General features: G+C 54.5%; 1 protein-coding gene across 2 annotated transcripts in view; it reads left to right on the forward strand.

Annotated features, from left to right (window-relative positions):
- The window catches only part of FSTL4 (follistatin like 4), a 418,614-nt gene that overhangs the window by 273,153 nt on the left and 121,731 nt on the right, over positions 1 to 23,730 (forward strand). For both annotated transcript variants that reach the window (XM_032336727.1, XM_032336728.1), the window contains 2 exons: positions 1,671 to 1,864; positions 5,334 to 5,457. In XM_032336727.1, the coding sequence (XP_032192618.1) occupies positions 1,671 to 1,864; positions 5,334 to 5,457 (318 nt within the window). The remainder of the gene's footprint in view (positions 1 to 1,670; positions 1,865 to 5,333; positions 5,458 to 23,730) is intronic.

The raw sequence follows: 23,730 nt of genomic DNA on the forward strand, positions 1-23,730 counted from the left end.
GACAAGGTCAGTGTCTTCAACACTGTGCACCTCTATGGACATGAGAAACGGGTTTGCGCAATGGCGGCCCTGAGAGCTCCCAGGAATGGGTATCCCTCCAGGCCAAAGAGGGATATCAGCCAGGTTAGGATTATGGGAGAGCCATTCTTCTCAGCATGGAGACTCCCAGAGAGCAAATAAATTTGATTATATTGAACACAACAATTGATTTTTTTCTAAATAAACATGCAGGAGAAAATGGTAACAGACATCTGTTTCTGACGAGAATCAATTGACCCCAAATTAGAAGAAAATCTAGAAACACAAGCACAAGAAAAAGTGGTTGGGCCTCCCAGGCTTGTCTAGGGAGGGAGGGAGGAAGGGAGACAGACAGACAGACAGACTCCCCACCAGCCTTTCCCTACCAAGTAGCTTCCTTGTTTGTTGCTCCTCAGCAAATGGAGTTTTGGTAACCAGGAAAGAGAAAGTAGCTATCATTTTACAGGCCCTGACGCGGTGCCAAGCCAGCGCAGAGCCCCTTCTGTGCGTATCTTATTTAACCCCGCAAGAGTCCCATGGGGAGGGCCCTGTCCTCCCCACCTCACAGATGAAATCACCAAGGCACGGTGTCCAAGGTACGCGTTCAGGCTACAGCAAAGCCAGACTCACATCCAGTGGGCTCCCGGGCCAGTGCTCTCCAGCACTGCTTCCTCTTGACTCCCCAACACTTAGCTATTACCTGGTGCCCTCCAATGGTCTTAGAACGAAGGGGAAGAGCCCCAGACCCACCAGTCCCACCCCAGCCAGCAGCCCAGGGGCCTTCAGTGGGATGGGCGCAAGGAGCTCATGCCCGTGCCCCGGGGTTCAGTGAAGCCAAGAGCCAAAAAGGCTCCCTCCCCCAGGATGGTAGGGAGAAGACCCTAGAGGACCACCTTGCCCTGCTGACAGCCCCACAGCCTCAGCCATGTGCTGAGCCCTGGATAGAGTTCACCCTAGTTGGCCCATCAGCAACAAGGTCAACTACATCATGTCACAGGGCATCATGGGCCGCATTTGCCAAAACACTGCCTGGTTCTGTGGCCTCCTGACAAACACGCCCCGAGACAACACGAAGAGTCCCAGGCTGCAGGCCTCGGTTTTCATTTCTTAAAGCTTCCTTTTGTGTTTTGGTCATAGAATTGTGTACACATGTTTGTTTTAAAGTAATCCAGCTCTGGGAACGTACCTAATTAACTTAAGCAGGGCTTATTAGTCCTGTTAACTCAAATTCCCTCATCTCTGAGGCCAAGTGTTCCAAAGCAGCCTTTAAGGTGGGATTAAGGCAAAGACGAGCAATTACAGAATGGAACTGGGGCCGGCTTTCCTAAAGCCTCCGCGGGCCACACAGCTCTGGGGTGCGTTCCCCCCAGACCAGCCTCCCCGATGCACCCGGCGGTTGCCCTGGGTCTGGCATATAGTAGGTGCTCAGTAAATACTGCGAGGCAAGCCGACTGGCTGCTCCCAGCTGTGTGTCCTGTGAAGCATGTGTTCTGTGTTTAGCAAATATCAAGCAGACAGACAGGCCCCATCTCCTCAGGTGCACCCACACTGCCAACAGTAAATGCCTGAGAACTCCCCACCAGCGGGGTGGAGAACATTCTCTCCCCACCAGCGGAGGAGCCTCAAGGCAGTGACCTCCTCATCTCTTCCAGATGACCCGTGCACCGTGGCCGACTATGGCCGCCTGAAGAATGTCCTTCTGGCGCTCCAGGCCCACCGGCGGCCGCTCCCGGACAGGGACAGCAGACAGGACCCCGCCTCCCAGAAGCGCCTGCTGGTGGAATCTCTGTTCACGGACTTGGATGCCAATGGGGACGGCCGCCTCAGCAGCTCTGAGCTGGCGCAGGTGGGTCCAGCATGCACTGAACACTGAACTGGAGAGTTGTTCCATTCGGTGTGCAGATAAGGAGAACCAGGAAGAGCCGTGTGAGCAGAATCCCTTGTAACTGTCTCTCTAAAGGATGCTAAGCAGGCCTCCCTCCTGCCAGGGCCACCCTTCCCCTGGGAGTCCAAGAGCTCATATTCAGTGCCTCTGAGAGAATCTTACAGACAAACCCATGTCAGTGTCTTCCTCCCAGCAGCCACCTTCAGCCAATATTGACAAACAAGCTTCGATGCCCTCTCGGCTTGCTGGCAAAAGACATACTTCCAAGGGGCTGGTCTCTGATGTTCTCATTAGGAAATAAGTCTCCTCTTCCTTGAGTCCTCTGCCTGCCTTAGCAGGACGTTGAAAGGAAGCTAGAGCTGATGGCTATCGCCTGGGCAGCCCCGAGTCCTCTCCTCGAGGACCTGACCATTCTGTAGGGTCCAGATAGCCAAAGCCCAACACCCAGCCTGCTTGCTGGCAGGAAGCCCTGAGAACCGCCCCGCCCCCAACCAAGCGCTCTTCCATTTGAGTAGACTTCGGATTAGACCCGGTAGTCTGCCTCCCTCCCCAAGCACAGCATTCGTGTCCCTGTCTCCAGCTCAGAGGTGACACTGCAGCAGTGACCTTCTGCTGCAGAAAGTGAAAAAGGAGGAGCCTGGGGCACCAGCCCCCTCCTGCTACAGGGAGGACCTTATTAGAAGGCCGGCAGACAGGCAGGCCAGGGAGGCCAGGGAGGCCTGCCTTCCTGCTCCCACTCTGCTGGTCTCCCCCTTATGGCCTGTAGCCACCCCCCAGGCAGGTGCCAGGAGATGCAAGGCGGGGGAGGTCAGCTTCCCCAAGTAGGCTAGTGGGATGGGGGCATCTCTTCCTCAGAGCCCATGGGATACCCACCCAGAGGATAGATACTATGGATGAGTCCCCACCTTTGATGCCACTTTAAAGATATCCTTCCTGGAGCACAGTGACCTGAGCAAAGCTGTGGCCAGGTCAGTAGGAAGGAAGGACATGGCTGTCGAGTGCCCTAGCATTTACCGAGCATCCTCTATGTACGTGGCAATAAATGAGGCCCTTTACTTATGACATAGGAAACAGAAGAGTCCCTTACTGTGTAGTGTAATCACTAAGAACACAGACTTTCTGGTCAAGCTTCCTGCGTTCAAGCCCCGCCTCTGGGGTTGACTAGCTAGTGGGTGTTGGGAGACCACCTCACCTCGGTGCACCTCCGTTTCTTGCCTGTGACTGTCCCAGGGTCAGTGGGCCAATTAAAGGAGCTAAGGCACTTGAGGTGTTCTGCATGGTGCCTGGGATGTGGTACACTCAGGAGGTGGGAATGCTGGGGTCAAGGCCACCATCATTGTCTTTGTTGGTATTTCCCCCTCAACCCTTTCGGCCGTCCTCTGCTGTAGGAGGCACTGCCATTATCCTCACTGTGCAGATCATTTTAGGTGAGAAAAAAAACTAAAGGCTCCAAGAAAGCACGCAACTTGCCCGAGTTGTGTTCATTGCCAAGAACGTGATGGTGCTTGGATGAGATGCCAGGGTGGCGGGGGTGGGGCGGATACATGGGCACCTTCTCTCCTCACCGCACAGGGGTCTCCCTGGGGGAGAATGGCTCCCACCAGAAGGCTCCACCCTGTCCTCCCAAAGTCTGTGATGCCAGAAAGTACCCAGAAGACCTGAGTACAGAGCAGTCACCTGGAGGCCTGGCCACACAGGGCCCTACTCTCAAAGCCCTCTACTCCAGCTAGCCCAGAGCCTGCTTTCAGAATGTGCATTGGGAACCACAGACCCTCGGAGTCTGCTCATCCACAAGTGGGCGACACGTGCCAGTCCATTGAGAGCCTGCCTCCCCGGAGGCCGCTGCCCACAGCCTCCCAGGCACACACCATTCCAGCCCTGGCGGCCACCATACCACCATCTGCAGGCATACTTGGCTCCCAGCTATGGTGAAGTCCCCAAGGAGCAGGGCCAGCCACCCACACATGACCCGTGCCATTCTGGGAAAAGCCCAGGCCCTGTCAGTTACAGTTACCTGAGAGAAGAACCATCTGGCAGGTCCCTGCACTAGAGACTATACAGGGAGCACCAAGAACAGGTGACTTTGGCTTGTCTGAGACAGAAGCACCTGTGGGCTCTTGCCACCAAGCTCCAAGGGGCTCCGAGGTGGCCAACAGGTAGATCTTTCCTGGGCAAGTTGCTCTAACCTGGCGAAGTTGTGCCCAGAAGCACCTAAAGTCATTAACAAGCATGGTAATTGGGCTATGATTTCCTCTTTAAAATTTAATGTATTTAAAGTCCATTTCATAAGCCTGCCAAGTAGAGCCCAGCTAAAGGGGCCTTTCCGTGACACTGAATCAAAGGCGTCAAGGAAAAACGTGTCGGTCCTATGAAAAGTTAATCAATTTCCAATGCAGAAATAGACAAGGGGAAATTTCCATCTCCGCAAGATTGATTTCCAGCGTTATGGTTGATCTCCCTTTTATTGAACACTTACTTGCTGGGTGAGGGGTCATTTTTTTTAACGTTATCACATTAAATTGCCTTTAACATAGCAGGCCAAACTGAGACTGCTAAATAGAAAATGTCTCCATCCCCCTCCCCCGCCAAAATGAAATGAAATAATTTCCTTCCTTCTGAGGTTTTATTCTGAGCATTTTTCTTGTAAGAATTTAGCCCCAGACACCCAGCCTCTGGATCCAACTGAGCAAAGGCACCTGGAATTTCCACATAGGGTCACCTTTTGGCATGTGGCTGCACATGCTGGGGAGACCACATCCAGAGAAAAGTTCACCAGGGTGCACCCATATCACCATGCCGGAATCCCATGGGCAGACGTTTATGGCCCTGGCAGATGGGGCAGGCAAAGGCAGGGAACACAGGCCCAGTCAGTAGAAAGGCAGCTGCCCCTTTCCGGCAGGAGGGGCACTACGGTTCCGAGGTGCTGCCCTGAGATCCAGAAGGGCTGGCGAGGGGCATGGGCAGGCATGCCCTGATGCAGCAGTGACCTTTCCTTGGTTCCCACACTGAGCTCACCAACTGTTTATTTGCTGAGTTGATCTAATCAGGCCCCTTCTCTTCTCTGTTTCCCCGTCTGTGGCATGAAGGGGTAGACCAGTGTCTTCAAGGATTGTGCCCAACTGAGAGCATCTGGGGTCTCTCTGCCCAGATAGGGAGAAAATATACCTGAATGCCTATCCTGACTCTGCACCAACCACTGTATGACCTTGGGAAAGTCCCTGCCCTCTCTGAGTTTCATCTCTAGAATGAGGTCAGGACAGAGAAAACCAGAGAGCTTGGGGTCCTCCCCATGGCCCACAGAGCTGGACTCACCCCTCACCCCTCCCTCACGGGGCCACCGCAGGTCCTCTTGGCCTGAGCCATCTCCCATCCAGGCGCATAGCCCTGCCCTTACTGCCTGCTCTGACCTCATCCCTTTCCTCCCCCACAGCACATGCTGAAGGAGCAGGATCTGGCGGACGACTTCCTGGGGTGCTCACCCGGCGACCTCCTCCGATTTGATGACTACAACAGAGATGGCTCCCTGACCCTCCGCGAGCTCTACACAGCCTTCCGTAAGTCACCAGGGCAGGGTCCAGCTCTGGAGCCTGTCCTGGGTTGTCACCAGCCCTGGTTTCTTTTACGCGTGAAAGCAGTTGAATTTGTTTTGCAACAAGCCTGAGCTTTAAAAACAAGGTGGAGGAGCATGGGTGGGGAGAGGGAGTGCTTGCTTCTGCTCTTTTTGGAGAACGGGTCTTCTGGATGTTGTCAGAGGAGCCTAGGACTGTGATATAGGTGCGTTTGGGGCTGGCTGGGGGCAGGGGAACTGCCTCCCACGCTGGATGGGGAGGGGTCTATGCCTGCACCTGGAGGAAGGGGCTTTTGGGGTTTTTCCAGGCTGCCACCTGGCGGTGCTGAGAGCAGATCCTGCAGGAGGCTTCTGGAGGCTTGGCCAGGCAGGAGCAGAGAGCTTCAGCAGTGACCTTATGTAGTTCAGCAGTGAGGAGAGGGGAGGTCGCTGCCAGACCAAACCTGAGAGAGGAAGCCCCTTTTTGTCAGAGAACACCTGCTTAAAGCTGGTGGTAAGTGCATCCTGCATGGGGCACCGTCGGGTGCTGCCGGCAAGCTCCCCGCTCCTAATAGCAGGCCCTGGGATTTGGGGAGTAAACGTGAAAGTGCCAGGGTGCACTGAGGACTCCTAGCCACAGCTCCTGGCACCCTCTCCCCAAACCCACACTTTACATGGACTTCCACTTTCCAGAAAAGCATTCCCACTGCACGTGGACATCCCAGGCATGGCGTTACTGCGAACGTTCACCAGACGTGGAAAGGAGGCCTGGTGATTCGCTGGCAGGAGGGGTTCTTGTGGTAGACAGCGGAGGTAGTCCCACGCTGTGAGGAGAGAAAGGAGTATGGCTCTCCCCTGTGGGACGTGTTCGTGAGCTTGAAAGGGGGTGTCTTTCCAGTTCCCAGCATCACTGTGGCCGCGGCTCAAAGTCTAACCCCAATTATGGGGCTCTGCTGGATGCACTGTGACGAGCCGCGGTTCCCCGTCATCTTCCCCGCTGCCCGCTCCTGGCACTCATATCAACGTGTACTAGTTCATAATGAGGTGTGAATGACTGGTAGGCTTCACTGGCAGGGGGAGGTGTTCGCTTTGTGGATAGAGTCATTTATGCCTCGAAATAAATCTCTGAATTTTAGAATGTGTGGCAGCATCAGCAGCTCCCTAGGTCCAGCTCACAAGAGCCAATTACTAGATTTTTCAGGAATTTTGCCGCTAAACAATTGAGAGCTTTAAACCAGCCATGGTGGGAGTATTTACACCACAGAAATTTATACCACACGAATGCTACAAAAGTGGGGGGAGCTTTTCTTCCTCTGGGGAGCCAGTTGCTAAGCACTGACCTGCTCATCACTGGACAAGTTCCTCCCTCCTGTCCTTAACACCCTCTCCCACAATATTCTCTCCACCTTCCCCAGACAGAGATTCCTGGATGATCTAATCCCATAGAACAGGACCCAGAGAAGAAGAGAAGCCAGGGAGACAGGCCTCCAGGTCAGGAATGCAGCAGCTGGTGTCCTGGGGACAGCTCTGAGACATTCCCACCAACGCTTTCTTGGCTCTGGCCCCTCGGCCGAAGATCCTAGAAAAGAAAAGGTCAGCACATTTTCAGAGCCAGGGGCCAAGGCTTGATGTCAAGGTCTTGGAGGTTGCACCAGGTATCAGTTCCTAGATGTCCCAGGATAACGTCACTAAGCAGAGCACGGCGCTGCTCAGCTCCTCTGGTTCCCAGCACCACAGAAGCCTCTGCTCCATGAGGTCTGCTCCTGGGAATCAGGCAGGGCCAAACAGCAAACTACTGGCTTTACTCTGGAGGAAACACAAGTGTCCTGGTTGCCCATGATAAGAGAGAAGGCCTCCCTGGGTCCCCTAATGAAGGTCGTTATAAACATGAGCTACCTGTGGAAAAGAAGGGAAGTCATTGCCTCACCTCTGGCTGTGCTCAGCCATGTGGGGTCTATTTCCCTCATTCCTGGATTATTATTTGAAAATCTTTATAATCATCATTTTATAAAATTAGATTCTGCTATGGCCTTGGACTTGTTTTGAACCAGGCAGCCAAACCATTCATCATAGCCCAACCCCAAAAAATAGATATGCAATAAAATGTAAACTCACAGCCATTAAGGAAGCCACAAAATGAGTTAACCCAGCCATAAAGGCCTGACATGTGGCCACGCGGAGCCTGTGGCGTCAGTGGTTTTTCAAAGTCATAGGAACTCAACGTTGAATCCCCACAGCTCTGGGAATGGATTCATGGTTCAGTGACTGTTAAATAGGTCATTGAAATGAGACATATAGATACAACTTATTACCCAGACATCAGTGGACATTAAAGAAACCTCACTAAAACCTCGAAAGTAATATCTCACACATTTCGGCAACATTTTGGATTTAATTTTAAAACCTGGGGCTGATGGGCTGGCAAAGGTGGAGAGTTGGAAATTACATTTGCTTTTTTTGCCAGTGTCCTTGGGCAGGAAGGACAGGGTCTGTGGGGTGACTCCTGGCAAGACTTGGTCACTCTACTGAAGGATGAGTTCAGAGAACCTTTTCCTGCGAAGTGGGTTGTATTAAGTTTGGGGCGGCAGGGGAAAGGGGTGTTCTTAATCAGGTCTTCTCATGCAGCTGGCTTAGCTCAGGCTGAGCCAGTGTTTGCCACTGCCTGCAGCTGGCTGAGGGCTCTGCCAGGAACCCCGAGCTAGTGGCTGCCGCGCTCAGCTGGGCTGGTTCATGGTGGGGTGCCCCCTCCTCCTCTCTGCAAAACTGGTGACCCACCCCAGGGAGGGGTGCAGAGGGCCGGTCCCTCAGCAGTGGGAGTTAGTTCTGACTGTCCGATGGAGTGAAGCCTCCCAATCACCCATCTCTGTACACAGATAGCAGCAACATAGAAGGGGGGGCTCCATCTATCACCTAGACATTCTCTTCAGGTGGCTTTTGGCATTCTAGACCACAGTCTGATCTTGGAACTAAGGGCACATGCCCGCCGCTGTCCCTTCCCCTGCACACACAGGACCCCGCTCCTTGCTGGGAGGCAGAGGCCCAGGCTCCAGGGTCCTTGGCGAGCACATTGTGCACTAGCCCTATCCATTCATCACAATAAACTAACCTAAAAGTTGCTCGTTTTAAAAGCTTTTCAATAATGCATGTTGTTGCACTTTTCTGAATGTTTGGGTTGGGATCATGGGGAAAACATGTTTCTTGAGAAAGGATTTTTCTCTCCCTTTAAATTCATCACAAGTTTCTTCTGCTTTTTAGAAAGATACTTGTCCTTTTAATTAATCCTGTGAGAGCGATGTGTTGGATGGGAAGGAAGGGTTGGAGCAGCGAGCTGTGCAGAATGAAGGGCTTCCCGCCTTCATGTGCTAGGATCACAGATGCATCATGTCCGCAGGGAGAGCCTGTGGCCGCAGAGCCTCGGGGAGCTGCCTGTGCAGGAGCGGGACACCCTCCCTCCTCCATCCCAATGGCAAAGAAACAGTGGTTTTTTTTTTTTTTTCTGCTGATGGCAATACCTCTGTATCCAGGGCAACTGTGAGAAACAGAGGAAAGGGTCAGTGGGCGAATTTATAAATGTTTTTCTGCCATCACTGCTACAACACAGAAGGAAGGGGGCGCCTGACCTTCCGTGTCCTTGTTCCCTGGAAAGAGGAAGGCCAGCCACAGACCAGACACGGCCCCAGACCTGCCGACTCAGGCAGTCCTCGAGGCTCCCCGAGCCGAGCACAGTGCAAACCTCAACCACGCGTAATCTGTCCTACTCCTTAGTTGTGTGAGGTGAGTTCAGACTCAGTTCAGACAGTGAGGATGCTGTTTTATCCTCCTCCATTTGGTTCCTGAATGCTTGGTAGCAAATAGCAAAATTTCAGAGCGCGTGGAGACTATCAAAAATTTGATGGCTTACATTCTTGAGTTTGGAGAGCGAGTGATTCCTGTGCTTGGGTCCCGGTGCTGGTGAAGGCCAAGACCATTGTTGGCATGACACACTTAGCCTCAATGGGAGAGAGACAGGTTGCCTCAGAGGACTTGTAAATCACGTGCTCCAAAATCCAAGTCGCTGCCTTGGTCCCTCATTTACTGAATGGTATAAAACAGTTAAATGGAAGCAGCCACGGGAGGAAGTGAAAATCGGAAAACAGGAGGTGCTGGGAGTCTCACCACCACTCCCAAGGATAGAGGTGAGGATGCTTCCTCCTCACCTCAGGTGTATAAAGAGGGCCTCCAAAGAGGCTTCCATGGGACCTTGCCATGTGCCCCTGAAGCCAAAGTCAGGGTGCCATCTGAATCAGGTTGCTTGTTAACAGGACTTGAGTTAATAGTGGACTCTTAACTATCAATTCCTATAAAACGATACCTAACATTCATCATGTTAGCACTGAGTATTATGACCCAATTTTACAGATGAAGAGATGGGAATTCAGGGCACTTAAGTAGCTAACCCACAGTCACACAGCCAGCAGGTAACAGAACTATGACTGAACCCAAATGCCTAATTCCAGAAGCCTCTCATCCATTTAAACAGTTTACAACTCATCAGCTCTCTCCTGTAAGGAGAATCTCACTGCCCCCACAGTGGGTTTCCCTAAATTTCAAGTCCCAGCTCAATGGTCTCCTCCTCTAGGAAGTCTTCCTTGATTTCTCATCCTTCTGCAGAGTCCCACATATCTTCCTGTGTGTGCTCACATCCCTGAGTTCATCTCTACACAATAACAAGGCTATGGCCTACTGGTTAAGCATAAAACAGGTTCAAATCCTCATTCTGCCATTTGCTAGCTATGTGACCTGGGCCAGTTCTTTACCAGAGCTAAAGCTAAGCTTCAAGTTCCTCATCTCTAAAATGGCATGATAACTATCATAGGGGCATATTCGGGATTAAATAAGATAATGCAGGTAAGGCTGTCAGAATGATAAGTTGCCTATGGGAAGTTGTAAGTCACCATGAACCGGGTAGGTCCATGACAGACTTGAAGATTTTTGCATGTGTTCCCACAGCCCCAAGCTCCCAGCCCCGTCAGCCTGCACCCTGTCATTGTTACCCTGCACCAAATGAGTGCATAGGCCCCATGATGCCAGGGGCTATCTGCCTACTGTGTGCTCATGCCTAGAATGGGGTCTCACACCCAGGAAACCCTTGGCACATGTTCATTCAGTGAGGGGAGGAAGTAGAAGGAGAAACAGACGTGGCAAGCGGAGGTGTCCAAACACAACATGACTGTCACCAAAGGTCCCAGAGGGTCTTGGCTCATCTCCAGTGGGGAGCAGAGGAAGTGCTTTGTTGGGGTCACACAGCCAGGACCCCTGGTGGGGGAGCACCAGCCAGGGTGGCCCAGGCCAGCGAGGGCACCCCAGTGGCTTCCCTAGCATTCCAGACGCCCCTGTTGGCCTAGATGAGTGACCCAGGTGTGTGGTGAGCCCCAACACCCACACAGACCTAATGCTTTCTTAATGAAGACAAAAGCTGCTTGCCGCATGTCGCGCCCCTCCTGCTCCCTGGGCCGCTGACTGTTCAGCCCTCCTCAGGATAAGTGTTGTGTGAGGCTGTTAGGCTACTGGCCTGCTGCTTAATTATCTCTGCGTCTGACACCTGTTTGTGGAGATAAGGGCTCCAGCTCAGTGTGGCTCTGCAGACCCACGGGGGCACCGCCCACGGGGAGCTTCCTCGATGCGCTGACAAGCAGATAAACAAAGTAGGAGCTAGGACCAAGAATAACTGGGTGCAGACCTGCCAGCGGGGACTGCTTTCCACTGAAAGGCCAGCAAGGGACTTCCGAGCTGAGGCCTGAACGCCACATCGGAGATCACAAGGCAGAGGGTAAGGAGAGAGGCGAAGGGGAGACAGGTGGACGCAGTGTGCGGCCCTGAAGGGACGCGGTGCTGAAGGTGCCTGAGGAGGCTGACGGGAGGGGGATGGGTGCCGGGGCAGGGCAGGAGCAGACCCACATTGCTTGGATCCGTGCAGGCCTCTCCCAGCCCGCACCCAGCCTTTCGGGAGTCTGCAGGTGTGCCAGTCCAGGCAAGTCCCCGGGCAGGGCCCTGGGGCTCAGCTGGAGGGCTGCACTTAGCCTTGGAAGCCTCTGTCCCCACTGGAGCTTTCCAGGCTCCACAGATGATGGTCAGGACAGATCAGCAAGCAGGATTGGCATGTAAGGAGCCTGCCCAGCGCCTGAGCTCTGTCCTTCCAGACCCCTCTTTGCAGAGTGCAGAAGGCAGCTGAGGGCAGCTCCCACTCCCACCACCCCAGCTGGTTGGAAAAGCTGTTGGCAGCCCTTGGACTGGGGGTGATGTTCATTGAGTAATTCTCCACTGGGGAGCAGGACCACTGCAATGGGGACCCCTGTGTGCATCCAGGGCTCTGGGGTGGGGCCATCCCGCCCCTCACTACTGTATGCTGGCTGGGTCTGCCTCTTGCCCATCTTCATCCTCAGTGGTTTGCTCCGACTAGCTGCACTGCCGGCCTACAGTTTCCAGCACAGTCTGGAGCTAAGTCTTCAAGCACTTTCCATTTTTAAAGATCCCAGCTGGAAGCTGTCAATGGCCTCAGTGCAGAGCAATTGAATGGTAGAAAATGAACTAATTATAGGTTGTTATTGAAAATCTATTATATACAAATTGCAAAGAAAACTCATTAAAATATGATGCTTTGGTGATTTTTTTTTTTTTTAAACCTTCCACTTAAAGGGAGAGGAAGGGGCAGGATGGCTGAGTAGCTTGTTCCTCCATGTCCTTGGGTAAGAATGCCCAGCAGCTCTGCAGATCAGGCTCTGGTCTCCTGTCTCAGAGCCCCGCCTGACATGCACTACAAGAAACTTGAGATTTTGCATGGTGCAGAGAGCTCTCTGAATGTTAGTAAATACTCAGAAATGACTGCAGAGGAAACAAAGAATTTCATTACAAAGATATAAAATGAGATCAATCTAAATGTCAGCTTCTTACCAGGATAGCACCATATTGTCCTCGTAAATCTCTATGTTTCTGCAAAGCTTTTGTGAGGACTTCAGAGGACTTCAACATGCAATTAAGCGCTGAAGGTCACATTACCCATCTCCAAGCTCGCTCCCTGACACCAGAGGTTTGAAAAGCCTTGAGATATGAATGGCCAAGGCACCCAGAGCTCAAAGGGGCCCCCCGGATGCCGAGAACACTTCCCCAGCCCCAGGCAAGAGCCCAGAGAGCAAGATGAGCCCAATGCAGGGGTGCACCCCAGCTGCCTCCTGGGCCCACCAGTCACACAGGAGTCTCTGTGAGGGGTGGCCCCGGAGGCAGGTGTAAGTTCTCAAGCGAGGGTGGGACCCTTACTGTCCTGAGGTGTGGAAAAGTCCCACCTATGTGTTTCTGAGAGGAGAGCTCTTACCCAGGCTGTATGCTCAGAGAACAGATCACTCATCTTCTGTCTCTGGCCTCGCCTTCTCTCCAGCCACCTGTTTTTAGACTCTGTGGAAGGCTTTATAAGACCCTCTCCCCCAGGCTTGTGGGCTGTGCTGGGGAGTGGAGGGGTGTCAGAGGCCTCCACCCACACGGGTGTGGTGGTGACTGCCTACGGGAGCAGTCTGTGGGCCACCCTGGGGCCCAAGAGTACTCACAAGCCCAGCACCAGGACACCACTGTGTCCTGGCAGGAGACAGATGGAGAGCTAGGCTCTGGGGACAGGCAGGACCCGAGAGACAGAGAGGGGAGTCTTCTCCTGGGAAGGGGAGGGCAGGGCAGTGGCTACTCACACTGCTGCTGCCTGCCTGAGGCAGGGGCTGGCTGGAGACCTCCAACCATGGCCAGTGACACATCCTGGGCGTCCCCTGCCTCAGCAGTACCATCCGCTCGCTGGTCCTCACCTTCCCATGGGTGTTACTCAGCAACCTCCAGCCCCAGAGGCTGAGGGCGCCTCGCTCCAGCCTAGGGCCCAGCCCCTCCCAGAATCTCCCTCCGGGCTGAGTGCTAAGAGCAGGGAAGCCGGTAGATGGTAGAAATAGAGCCCACAGGACCAAGAGTGGCTGAAAGAAGATGGCGGCAAAAGGGTCAGGGCAGCCACAAACCCGGGAGGCAGAACGGAGGGAAAGAGAGGAAGGGCTGCCTCTGAGAGAGCCCAGTTATTGCTGCCTAGGGCATTTTGGTCCAGCTGGGGAGCAAGGCAGGAGCCAGAAAGAGAGAAGCCTGGAGCTTTCCAGAAGGTGGATGTTCAACCTGATATATAGTAGGTGCTTGATAAAACTTTGTTCAAAGAATTGAGGATGAGGATGGGGTTTTTTACTGGTAATAAAGGGAAAAGGCTTAGATTGGTCACAGCTGTTGAGAAGGAAGAATAGCGAACCAGGGAAGGAGGTCATCCTACCCCCCATCCCTGGGCCGCTCCACAGGGCACTGGGTTGGCAGGATCACCGGGTTGGCAGAGACTTGCTGTGTCATCTGACCCCTTGTCCTGGGCATCTCCCTGCCATGCTCCTTTCCACTCCCTGCTCTCCTGATGGAACCTGCTTCTCCCCACAACCTTGCCTTCTCCCTGACAGCACAAAGCCACCCTACATCCCCGTATAACACTGGTGTCCGAAAAGCCCTCACCAGACACCTCCCAGAGGCTCCCAGCTTGGACACTGTAAGGAGGCCCAAAGCCAACAGGAGGACTGGGATTTAAATGCTCTTTGCAGCTCATCGGGAACGTGGGAGGTGTTGACCTCTGACAGAGGAGCACACATTCTGATCCTGGGTAGGAAGCAAGCTGACTGACAACACTCTTCTTGAAGCCTTAAGCTCCATTCTAGCTCCCCCAGGATCTGGTAGGATGCTAGGGGCTGCAGACTTCAGCCTCTGCTTAGGAAGGCTGCTGCCGTCCTCGGACCCGTGGGGTCCAGGTTGGTAGTGGGACAGGCAAACATGCCTAACTAGTTTGTTGAACATGGGCTGGACTCAGCAGAGGCATGTGAAAGAAAATCAGGTTTGTTCCCATCTGTGAAAGACTTTCAGGTGAATCCTGAGGCTTCTCCTGCTGGGGGCGGAGGCGGAGGCCAGGCTGAGCTGAGGACCACCAGCAGGTGTGGCTGCCCCACACAGTGGCCCGCTGTCACGCTTTACTCGGCAGTGGCTGCCCGTGTTGGACTTCAGCCGGTGTTCCAGCCCCTCCGGCACTGTCCGCTTATCCCATTTGTCCCACTCCACATGTGTGTGTGATCTGCCCTGGGAAGGTGGGAAGGAGCCTGGTGTGTGAGCCGCCCCAGGCAGCCCACGCGCAGAGCCCTTGGAGAGCCATTCCTCTCCAGATGGCTGGGGTGTTTTGTCTTCAGACAGGTGCTTTGGGCGCAACAACTGTTTGTACACTTGTCGGGATTGCAGATTGCATCCAGGTGGGAGTGCAAATGGGGCCCAAAGGACTCTGTCCCCCACACAGGTGGCAGAAGGGGTGGTACAAGCTGGCGGGTGGCTCTTCTGAGCAGCTGCCCTGGGCTCTCTTGTCTTCCCTCCAGACAGAGCCACTCCCGAGCCGAGGGCTGCCCACATGCCAGATGCTGCTCCAGGCACCTGACAGGCCTCCCTCCTCATCCCCCAAGTCCTGATGGTAAGGAAACAGAGGCCCAGGGACAAAGTCCCGTGGACTCCAGGGCACTGGCCACACGTGTAGCACTGGCTGCACATCCTGCTCTAACCTGGACATTTTGGAGTCTCCATTTCCTCCCCTAGAGACTCAGTTCCAGAGAGACTGCTGTGGTCTGTGATTGAGAGGTAGGACACCGTGTGGAATCAGTGAGGCTGAACCCTGTGTGACAGCCTTCACCTCATGTGGCTATAGAGGGCCTAGCCAGGCACCTGCGTCCTCTGCCTCTGCGTCTCAAGGCCAAGGCCATGCGCCACAGGTGTCTCGGACACAGTCACCCACATCCCTTTCAGAGGCCACAGAAAGTGCCTCAGGAGTGGTGAGCTTCAACTCTACTGGGAGACAGAGACCCCAAGGAGCCCCCCAGCACATCAGACAGGCATCCCCATGCTTCCTGAGTGATCACGTCCCCAATGGAGGGCTGTTTTCCTCTTAAACAAAAACCCCAGCAAATATCCCTTCTCAGCTGTCACAAATAAATGCACTTCCAGAGATTCTTCTTTTCAGCCCCATCCAGCCCTTGTGTTGATTCCAGCTTCAAAAGTCCACCTCCGTGCAACAGTGCTGGGAAGCGTGCTGGCACTGGACAGCAGGTTCAAAGTCAGGGAGAGGACAGCTTGGAAACAGGAGTCACATGGTGCCTTTCATGTGTGTTCAGAGCAGCCCTCGCTCGGGAACCCTGCTGACATGCCACTGAAGGCTGATGGCCAAGGAGGCACCAGCAGGAAGCTCCAGTCTGGGCACTGTCCAGCAACCAGCCACGGGGTGGGGCTCACTGTCATTCAGCGCACAGATGGGGGTCACAGGGCATGGTGGGGGATGGAGACATCTACAGCCGCCACCCATGGCCAGCTCAGACGTGACAAATGGGAGTGAGTTGTGAGCTGGGCCCAGAAGATCCAGAGGTCAAGCAAGGGCGTCAGAAATTTCCCAAGCGAACCCCTGACACCTGGAGATGTTAAGGGGACAAGTGGAGCTGGTGATGCTCAGAGTATCTGTGGAGACGACGATCATCATGCCTCCTTGGCCATAAGCCCGTCTGGGGGGAATGGGGGAGATATAGGCCAGATCAAGCACCCGCCATGCTTTGACCATGCCTGCAGCTGTCCTCCCTCCCAGGGACCCTGGAGAACCAACGGCGTGGGGCGAGCACGGAATCAGTGGCCTGCACAACAGTGGGCCCTGGTGCTGGCGCTTCCTGGTGGAGTTCAGATGAAAGAAATAGAAAACAGGAATGATCTACAGCAGGGGGGGTTGGCTGCCGGGGAGGAAGAGGTTTAGAAAGAGAGCAGCAGGGGTCACACCTGACAGAGCTTTGGAGGCACCTAGTACACCCACACTGAAATGTGAAGTCTGCCCTGTGGACATTCTGGTTGTGCCCTGATGGTTCAGCGCTCTGTTCACGTGTCCTGGGGCCTCAGCCTCCCAGCCCTGCTGTGGCAGAGTGCCTCCCTCCCCAGGCTCACGGTCAAGGGTGTGGATACACATTCCTAGCCAGGTGGGAGACTCGATGGGACACCACCTGAGTGCTGGCAGTGTGGCCTTCAGGACAGTGGCAGCATCTGGTGAATGGAGCAGTGGTTGTTAGCTGTGCCTTCTTGAAGGAGTGGGTCAGTGTGCGGCCACTTTGGATGTGTTCCTTGCATGCTCCAAGTTAATAGTGAAGGTGTGGGCTGAGCAGGGCTTCCGGTCCCCCGGAGTACGTGCTCCCTTATTCACAGCCTGATTGTCCACTTTGAATTAGTCATGCCCAGACTCCCAGCAGCTGCCCAGCCTCCCTGCCTCCCTGCCTCCCTGCCTCCCTGCCTGCCAGCCCCCTCCTGGATGGAATTCAAAAGCAGAGGGGAAGCAGAGACACGAGGAAGGAATGCTCACAGCAGCTGTGTATGCTGCTGATGAATGGCCCTGGGCAGTGGCGGTTTTGGAGAGGAGGAGGAACCCAGGGTGAGCTGGATATAGGAGGAAGGAGGGCAGACATCTACCCACATGAACCCTGCCTGAGCCTCCGCACCCACGTGCCTATTTCCCTTTGAAGTCAGAGGAGAGGGTGTTGATCTTGGCTGGGGTGGAGGGCACAGACCCAGACCCAGCCCAGGATCTCCTGCCTCCCAAAGGCATGCCCCCAGCCCCTCTGCAGGTGGCCCTGGCTGGGCAGCTGGGCAGATGAAATATTTACAAGCTCAGAGCCGGGCCGCTCAACTTTGAAAGGCCTGTGTTGAATTAAACTGGCTGCACCAAGCCCAGCCCTTTGAAGAGGAGAGTCTCTGTAATGTCGGCACACAGAATGTCCCAGTAGACACATGGAGCCTCAGACGCAGGCCGGCACACAGAATGTCCCAGTAGACATGTAGAATGTCCCAGTAGACATTCTGTGTGCCGCCTGAGTCTGAGGCTCCATGTGTCTGGGTGGGGGAGGGGAGGCAGCCTTTATCACAAGAGAGCTGTGCGGTCCTTATGATGACAGAGCCTCAAAGGCCTCACCCCAGGCCTCAGTCTCTCTGATGTCAAGGGATGGCTTCCTAGACTCTAGCCCCTGTTCCTCATGCTCTGATGGGGATGCTCAGGTGCACAAATACGTCCAGGGTGGGGAGCTGGGCAGGCAGCCGTCCCCACAGTCTCTGTAGAGCAACCCCTCCTGAGTGAACCAAGACACCCCAGCAGGTGTCAGATGTGCCAACGCCAGGGCTTCCTTCACTGGAGGAAGCTTTCAGGCATGACAACCGTGGTATTTGAAGTCACAAAACCAACAGGTCAGGAAGCTCTTAGTAATTCGGAGTTGAAGGAAATGTCCCAAACAGATGCAAGAGGCAGATGTCGGCTCTCACGTTGTCGCTCCTGCCCAGTGCACAGTGGGAGCCCAGTGGTGACCTGTGACAGGCCTGGCCCTGCCATCTTGTCTGCAGGTTGCTTACTGAGCAAACAGCTGAGGCCTCCCAGAGGGGCGCCCCGCTGTGACATATGGGCACGATATCCACCACGGGGTGCAGAGGCACCAGCACTCAGGAGGAGAGCACTGGGGGCCCATGACATGTGGCAGAGCTTGCTTCCACAGCCACAGAATTAATCTTGGGTAATAACAGCATTAATAGCCGATACTTACCGAGGCCTGACCATGTGCCATCATACTGTTCTAAGTGAGCTCATTAATCCTTACAACGCTCGATGACAGATAAACTATCATTAGCCCCTTTTGCAAAAAAGGCCCAAAAGCACCAAGCACCAGAGTGCTTGTGCATCTCAGAGCTGGAGAGCTGCAGCCCGGGATCTGGACCCGGGCATTGGGCTGTAGAGTCCCAGCTAAGCCATAGTGCCAATCACATAACTCTAGCCACTTGTCATCCTCAGCCCGTGCTTCAACAGGACCCAGTGGGACCTCAAATTAGGCAGGGCCTTGGTGGTTAGAGAAGGGGGACACTGCTGGTCCACCCCCACCCACCCCATCCCCAGCCTCCTGGCCTAGAGAGGCCAGCCCATGAGAAACACTCTTGCTTTTAGAGTCTGTGAAGGACTGCCATGGGGCTTCAGGGGACCCTAATCCCAGGGGGACCAGAGGGATCTGAAAAGCACTTTCTGAGGCTCCATGTGTCCAGCCCCGGACTTCTGTGGGTCTGAGCGGATAAGGAGCTGGGGCCAGGCACATACTATTCACACACAGAAGGCAGGCAGCAGGAGGCTGTGGCCAGTGGCTCTGCTATGACATTGGTTATTACTAGTAACATTTATTGAGTGTTGACCCTTTAATCAGTATCTAGTGACAGTGGTCCTAATTAAAAGAATACTATGCATCCCCATTTTAGAGCTGGGGAAACTGAGGGACAGAAAGGTTAAATCACCCAACTGGGAGCCGGTAGGTTGGGGAATCAAAACCAGGCACTTAAGCTACAGCCCCTCCCCCAACACATCTCTAACAAAGTCACAGGCAACTGAGTCTAAGCTTGGACTTGAGGACCGATCTGAGCCCCCCACCCAGCTCCTGGCACCCTGAGGCTTCCCTGCTCCATCTTTGTGCCCAATTTATCCCCAAAACAGAGTTTTCTTTGATCAGGGGACTGATTCCTCCTCTGTCTGGCAGAGATGTTATAAAAATCAATTAATACATTTTGCAAAATGCTCTTGAGATCTGGCACGTGGACTAGGCCACTAGATCTGGCAGAGCAGCGTTTGGTGATGCCATCTGGCATGAGAACTTGCACTCTTGTCTCTTGCCTCAAGCCTTCTTTTCGGAAGGTTTTCCATCAAAGGGTATGATTACTGATCCGAGGGGGCAGGCTGCCGTGGTCGAGACAGGCAGGCTCATCCCACCCAGGTGGCCTCAGAGGTGCCTCTGCAGAACATACAGCTAAGCCTGCATGATACCCCCACCACCCCTGGCCCCCAGGGTCGGTGTGCGGGTGATGAAGGCTTAGCACTGGGAGCAGAGCCGTCACACAGCAAATGCTCCCTGGCAGGCGTCATGCCAGGCCGTGCCAATGCCACAGGCTCCAAAATAGACAAAAATTCTCACTCTCTGAAACCCTCATTCCAGGGAAAAGACACAGACAAACTACAACAGGAACACTGATTAGAACATGAGAAGTGTTTTGAGAACAACAGCTAGAGGAAGACAAAGGGCAGGCCAGGGGCATCTGGGAGCTCAAGGAAGTCTTCACCAAGAAGGGGCCTGCTGAGTCAGGTGTCGAGGGGGGCAGGGGCGCGAGCCACAGGGTCACCTCGTGAAGACACATCCAGGGCCCTCAGGTCAGAAAGGCCTGGAGGCTGAAGAAGGAGGTGAGGTCAGAAATCCTAGAAGTCCCTAGAAGCCGACGTAAGGACTTGTTTTTACATTGGGTAAAACAGAAAGTCTTTTAGAGGGGTTTCACGTTGAGAAGTGACGCGATCTAACTTTATATTTTAAAAGAATGCCTCAGGCTGTTCTGAGAAAAGACTGTTTTGCGACAAGGATAGACACAAGCAGCCAAGTTAAGGAGGCTGTTTCAACAGTCTGGGGGAGATATATGGAGGCTGGGGGGCAGATGCTGTGCAGCATATGTGAGAAGTAGCCGGGGTAGAGGTGTGTTGTGTGGAGCAGGTTCCCAAGAGATTGGCGCATAGCCTGGGTGTGTTATGAGAAAAAAGAGGGCTGGGCGTGAGGACTGGTAGTCAAGGATTGCCATTCACTGAGGGTGAGGTAGGGATAGGCGGGGAAGAGCTGCAGCTCATGTGAGAGCATGCTGAGTTGGGGGTATCCATCAGAAATCCATGGGGCAATGCTGAATAGGGAGTTGGGCTGAGCTTGGGGAGAGGTTCAGGCTGGAGATGGAAACGGGGCTGTTCTCAGAGTGCTGACTAGGTTTGAGGCCGTGAGGTTGGATGAGGGCCCTGTGTGGGTGAGGGGAGGTGGAGAAGACTATCCAAGGTGAAGGGCAGGAGGGGAACCCTGCATGTGTGATGTCCTGGAAGCCAGGACAAGAGGCAAGTCCCCACAGGGAAGTGAATGCATGTGCAAAGACCAGGCCAAACGGCTGTGAGATGTTTGCCAAAAGAACGCCGTAGAAACTGAGAAGGGGCCAACATCTCTCATCCCAAAGATGCCTGAAGTCTTTGGAGAAGGATGGCTGGGCTGTCCCAGGGAGATATGGGAGGAGGGAAAGGACATCATAGAGCCAGAGAGAGGACAAGGTCCCAGGCCAGCTAGCATGGCCAGTGTCTCCACTGTATCACAGACAAGTAAGGGAGAAGCGGAAGAGGACTGGAAGGGAGACTAGAACCAGAGCAACAGAGACCTGTATTTGTCACGGGGGGCTAGATGCCATCGCAAACCACCCCCGAATCTCAACGCTGTAACAGCGCACAGATCTAGTCCCCCTAGAAGTGCTGGGGTTCAGTCCACAGCCAACGAGGACACAGGGATGCAGGTACCTTCAGTTTTGTGGGTCTCCCATCTCATAGGGCCTCAAGTTCCTTTCCTGGGGGTCCTGGACCTGGCCAGTATAGAGGGCCAGAGAGAGTAGAGGACAAATTGTGTAGGAATTTGCGGGGAGGGCCCAGCACGGATTTGTGTGCCTTCCTTCTGACTTATTCCACGGGCCAGAACTCAGTCGCACGGCCACTCCTGGCTGCGGGGACAGTGGGAAGGTGGCATCCAGCTGTATCTGCAGCAGGGAAAGGAATCAGATTCCGTGCACATCTCAGTTTCATGCCATAGGCCCCCAGGTCCAGGCCACAGGGTTTGAGCTTGTCCTGCAAGTCCCGGGAATTAGGGAAGCAGGGAAGGCCACCATCGAAGCCAGCTGGAGATGCCCACAGAGGAGACTGTGGGCTGAGGGACCTGGAGGCGACAGAGGTCTGCAAGGAGGCAGGAGGCCAGCAAACAGGGATGCCGCCAAGAGGCTCCAGGGACCACTGGCTGGGGTGGGAGTCCACAGTGCAAAGGGGTGACCAGCGGGAGCTCAATCCAGGGCTACCTGGTGGGGCCAACACAGCTGCCCGCTTCCCTGTCACTGCCACGGGGACACCAAAAGGCAAGTCCCGGCCTTGGGAAGATGAAGTGGCTGCAGGGTGCCTGTGACAGTCCTCCCGGATCCACCGCCTGGCATCAGAGAGGAGGGACAAAAGGACCTATTTTAATTTTCTTCTTGGGCCTCCACATGACAAAGGAGAAATATCACCCAACATTATTATCTCTCAGAAAATACTCTCTGGAACCATAAAAAGGGAAATACAGTGAAGCCGGACCACGGCGGCTGCCCCTTAAATCAGGAGCTTCTAAATTATCGTGGTGGCACTCTCTAATTCCTCTGGATGAAAACATTAAAGATGACAATGTCCCTTTAAATCAAATGCCCCGGGAGTTGCTGTAAAGAGTCAGCAGGGTTTTTTTTCCCCCCCATGAGGATTTTTTTTTTTTTTGTCTCTTTTCACCTTGTAATAAAATATAAATCATAACTTGTGGGGGCAGGCTCTACAGAGCAAGCTGTGAACACGGATTCTCTGAAAATGAAGGTGTTTTGTTAATAGGAATCATCTCATCTCGGGAAACGTGAGAGTTTCAATGATGAGTTTGCTACTTAACTTCACACTCGATTTTTTTTCTTTCATTTTTTTTTTTTTTTTTTTTGGTCTTGTTTTTCTTTTTTCTGGCTTCACAGGCTGGGCCCCCAGCCTGGCTGTGGTATCACAGTGACGGATCACAATGGCACGGTCCGGGCTGCCTGCGGGCTGTTCGGCCCCTCCCAGGACCAGAGGCCCCGGAGCCCATGCATGCATCGGTGTGGTACGGGCAGGCACAGTTGCAGAGGGGAGTGCCAAGACGCGGGGGAGCAGGGGTCAGGGCAGTAAGCTGAGCCCTCGGGTCCCACAGGGAACCCAGAGGCCAGCGCAGCTATGGGAGGAAGGGCTGGGAGCCACAGGTCCGAAAAGCCTGCATGGCAACTAAGTAGCCGTGTCTTCTGGGCCCTGCTATGGAGTAGAGTCCGTGAATAGGGTGGGGGACAGACGTGGCGAGCGGACCCAGGCACAGGCTGGGACAGCACAGCCCCAAGGTTCGACCCAGGTCTGCGTCTCTCCTCCCTCCATGCTGCAGCTCCCACGCCCGCGGGCCACGGCGGAGACACAAGGCCTGCCAAGGCTGTGCCTGTGACGTTGGGCAGGTGTCACCCAGGTAGGAAAGCAGACTTGGGTCCCCCAGAGAAGTTTTCATGGCTGGGGTCTGAGGTGGAAGGGTTTGCGGGTTGTCCCCCTGCACCCTCCTACCCTCCGGCCTCCTCTCCTCGCTGAAACAGCAACGCACCCTGAAGGGTCCTTCTCTCCCCAGCGCTGTAGCCTCCCTACTGGCGCTCCCTCGGCATCCCTTCTGCTCCCCATCCAGCACCCCCACCCACACGCACTGCTGAATAAACTGAGGCTGGCGAAGGTCACCGTGACCTACAGTTTTGTCTCCAGCGATGTGCCCCAGTCTTCAGCTATTTGAGCTCTCTGCGGCGGCAAGCCGCGCCCGCTGACCTCCGTCGGCGCAGTCACCGACCTTCCACCCGTTCAGCCCCTCTCCTCCGCCCGCCTCTGAGCGCTTTCCTCTAGAGGCCCGCAGCAGGCTTGTTGGGCTGTGCGGCACACACGGACTCCGTCCCAGCCACGGATTCTGACACTGGCATAGAAGCGGCCACAGACAAACCAGCGTGGCTGTGTGGTCACAAAACTCGCCAGAAACAGGCACAGGGCCAACCTGACTTGCTGACCTGTGCTCCTCTCCTCAGCCATGAGGCCTTGGAGGGGTTGCTGGGCCCTGCTGTGGCCTGGGGGCTGCTGTGGCCAACCAACAAAAAGCCATGGGCTTGGCATTTCACTGGGGTTCCACAGAGTTATGTGGAAGGAAAAGGAGGCCATGGGTGCATTTGCCAGGTGCAGACAAGCCAGGCGAAGGGCAGGTGTAGGGGAGCCGTGGGCGCCTCTCACGGCCAGCCCAGCTCCTGGGGTTCCCGTGGCCACTGAGCAGAGGGCAGGCTTGGTTCTCTGAGCCATCTCTGGGTGCTCCGGGCAGGACTTCTGGAAGCCACAGGCCACCCTTCCTGGGATCTGTGCCTTGCCCCTCCCCGGTAAGCCAATGTGACTGAGGCCCAGCCGTAATGTCTGCAGATGAACTCAGGAATTTCAGCAAAGATCCTCGGACCTGGCGAACAGGACAGCTCCTGGAGGGCCCTCCTCTCCAAGGGCTGCTGACTTGCCAGGAAG

This window comes from Mustela erminea, chromosome 3 (genome assembly GCF_009829155.1).
Source record: "Mustela erminea isolate mMusErm1 chromosome 3, mMusErm1.Pri, whole genome shotgun sequence".
In the NCBI taxonomy this organism is placed as follows: domain Eukaryota; kingdom Metazoa; phylum Chordata; class Mammalia; order Carnivora; family Mustelidae; genus Mustela; species Mustela erminea.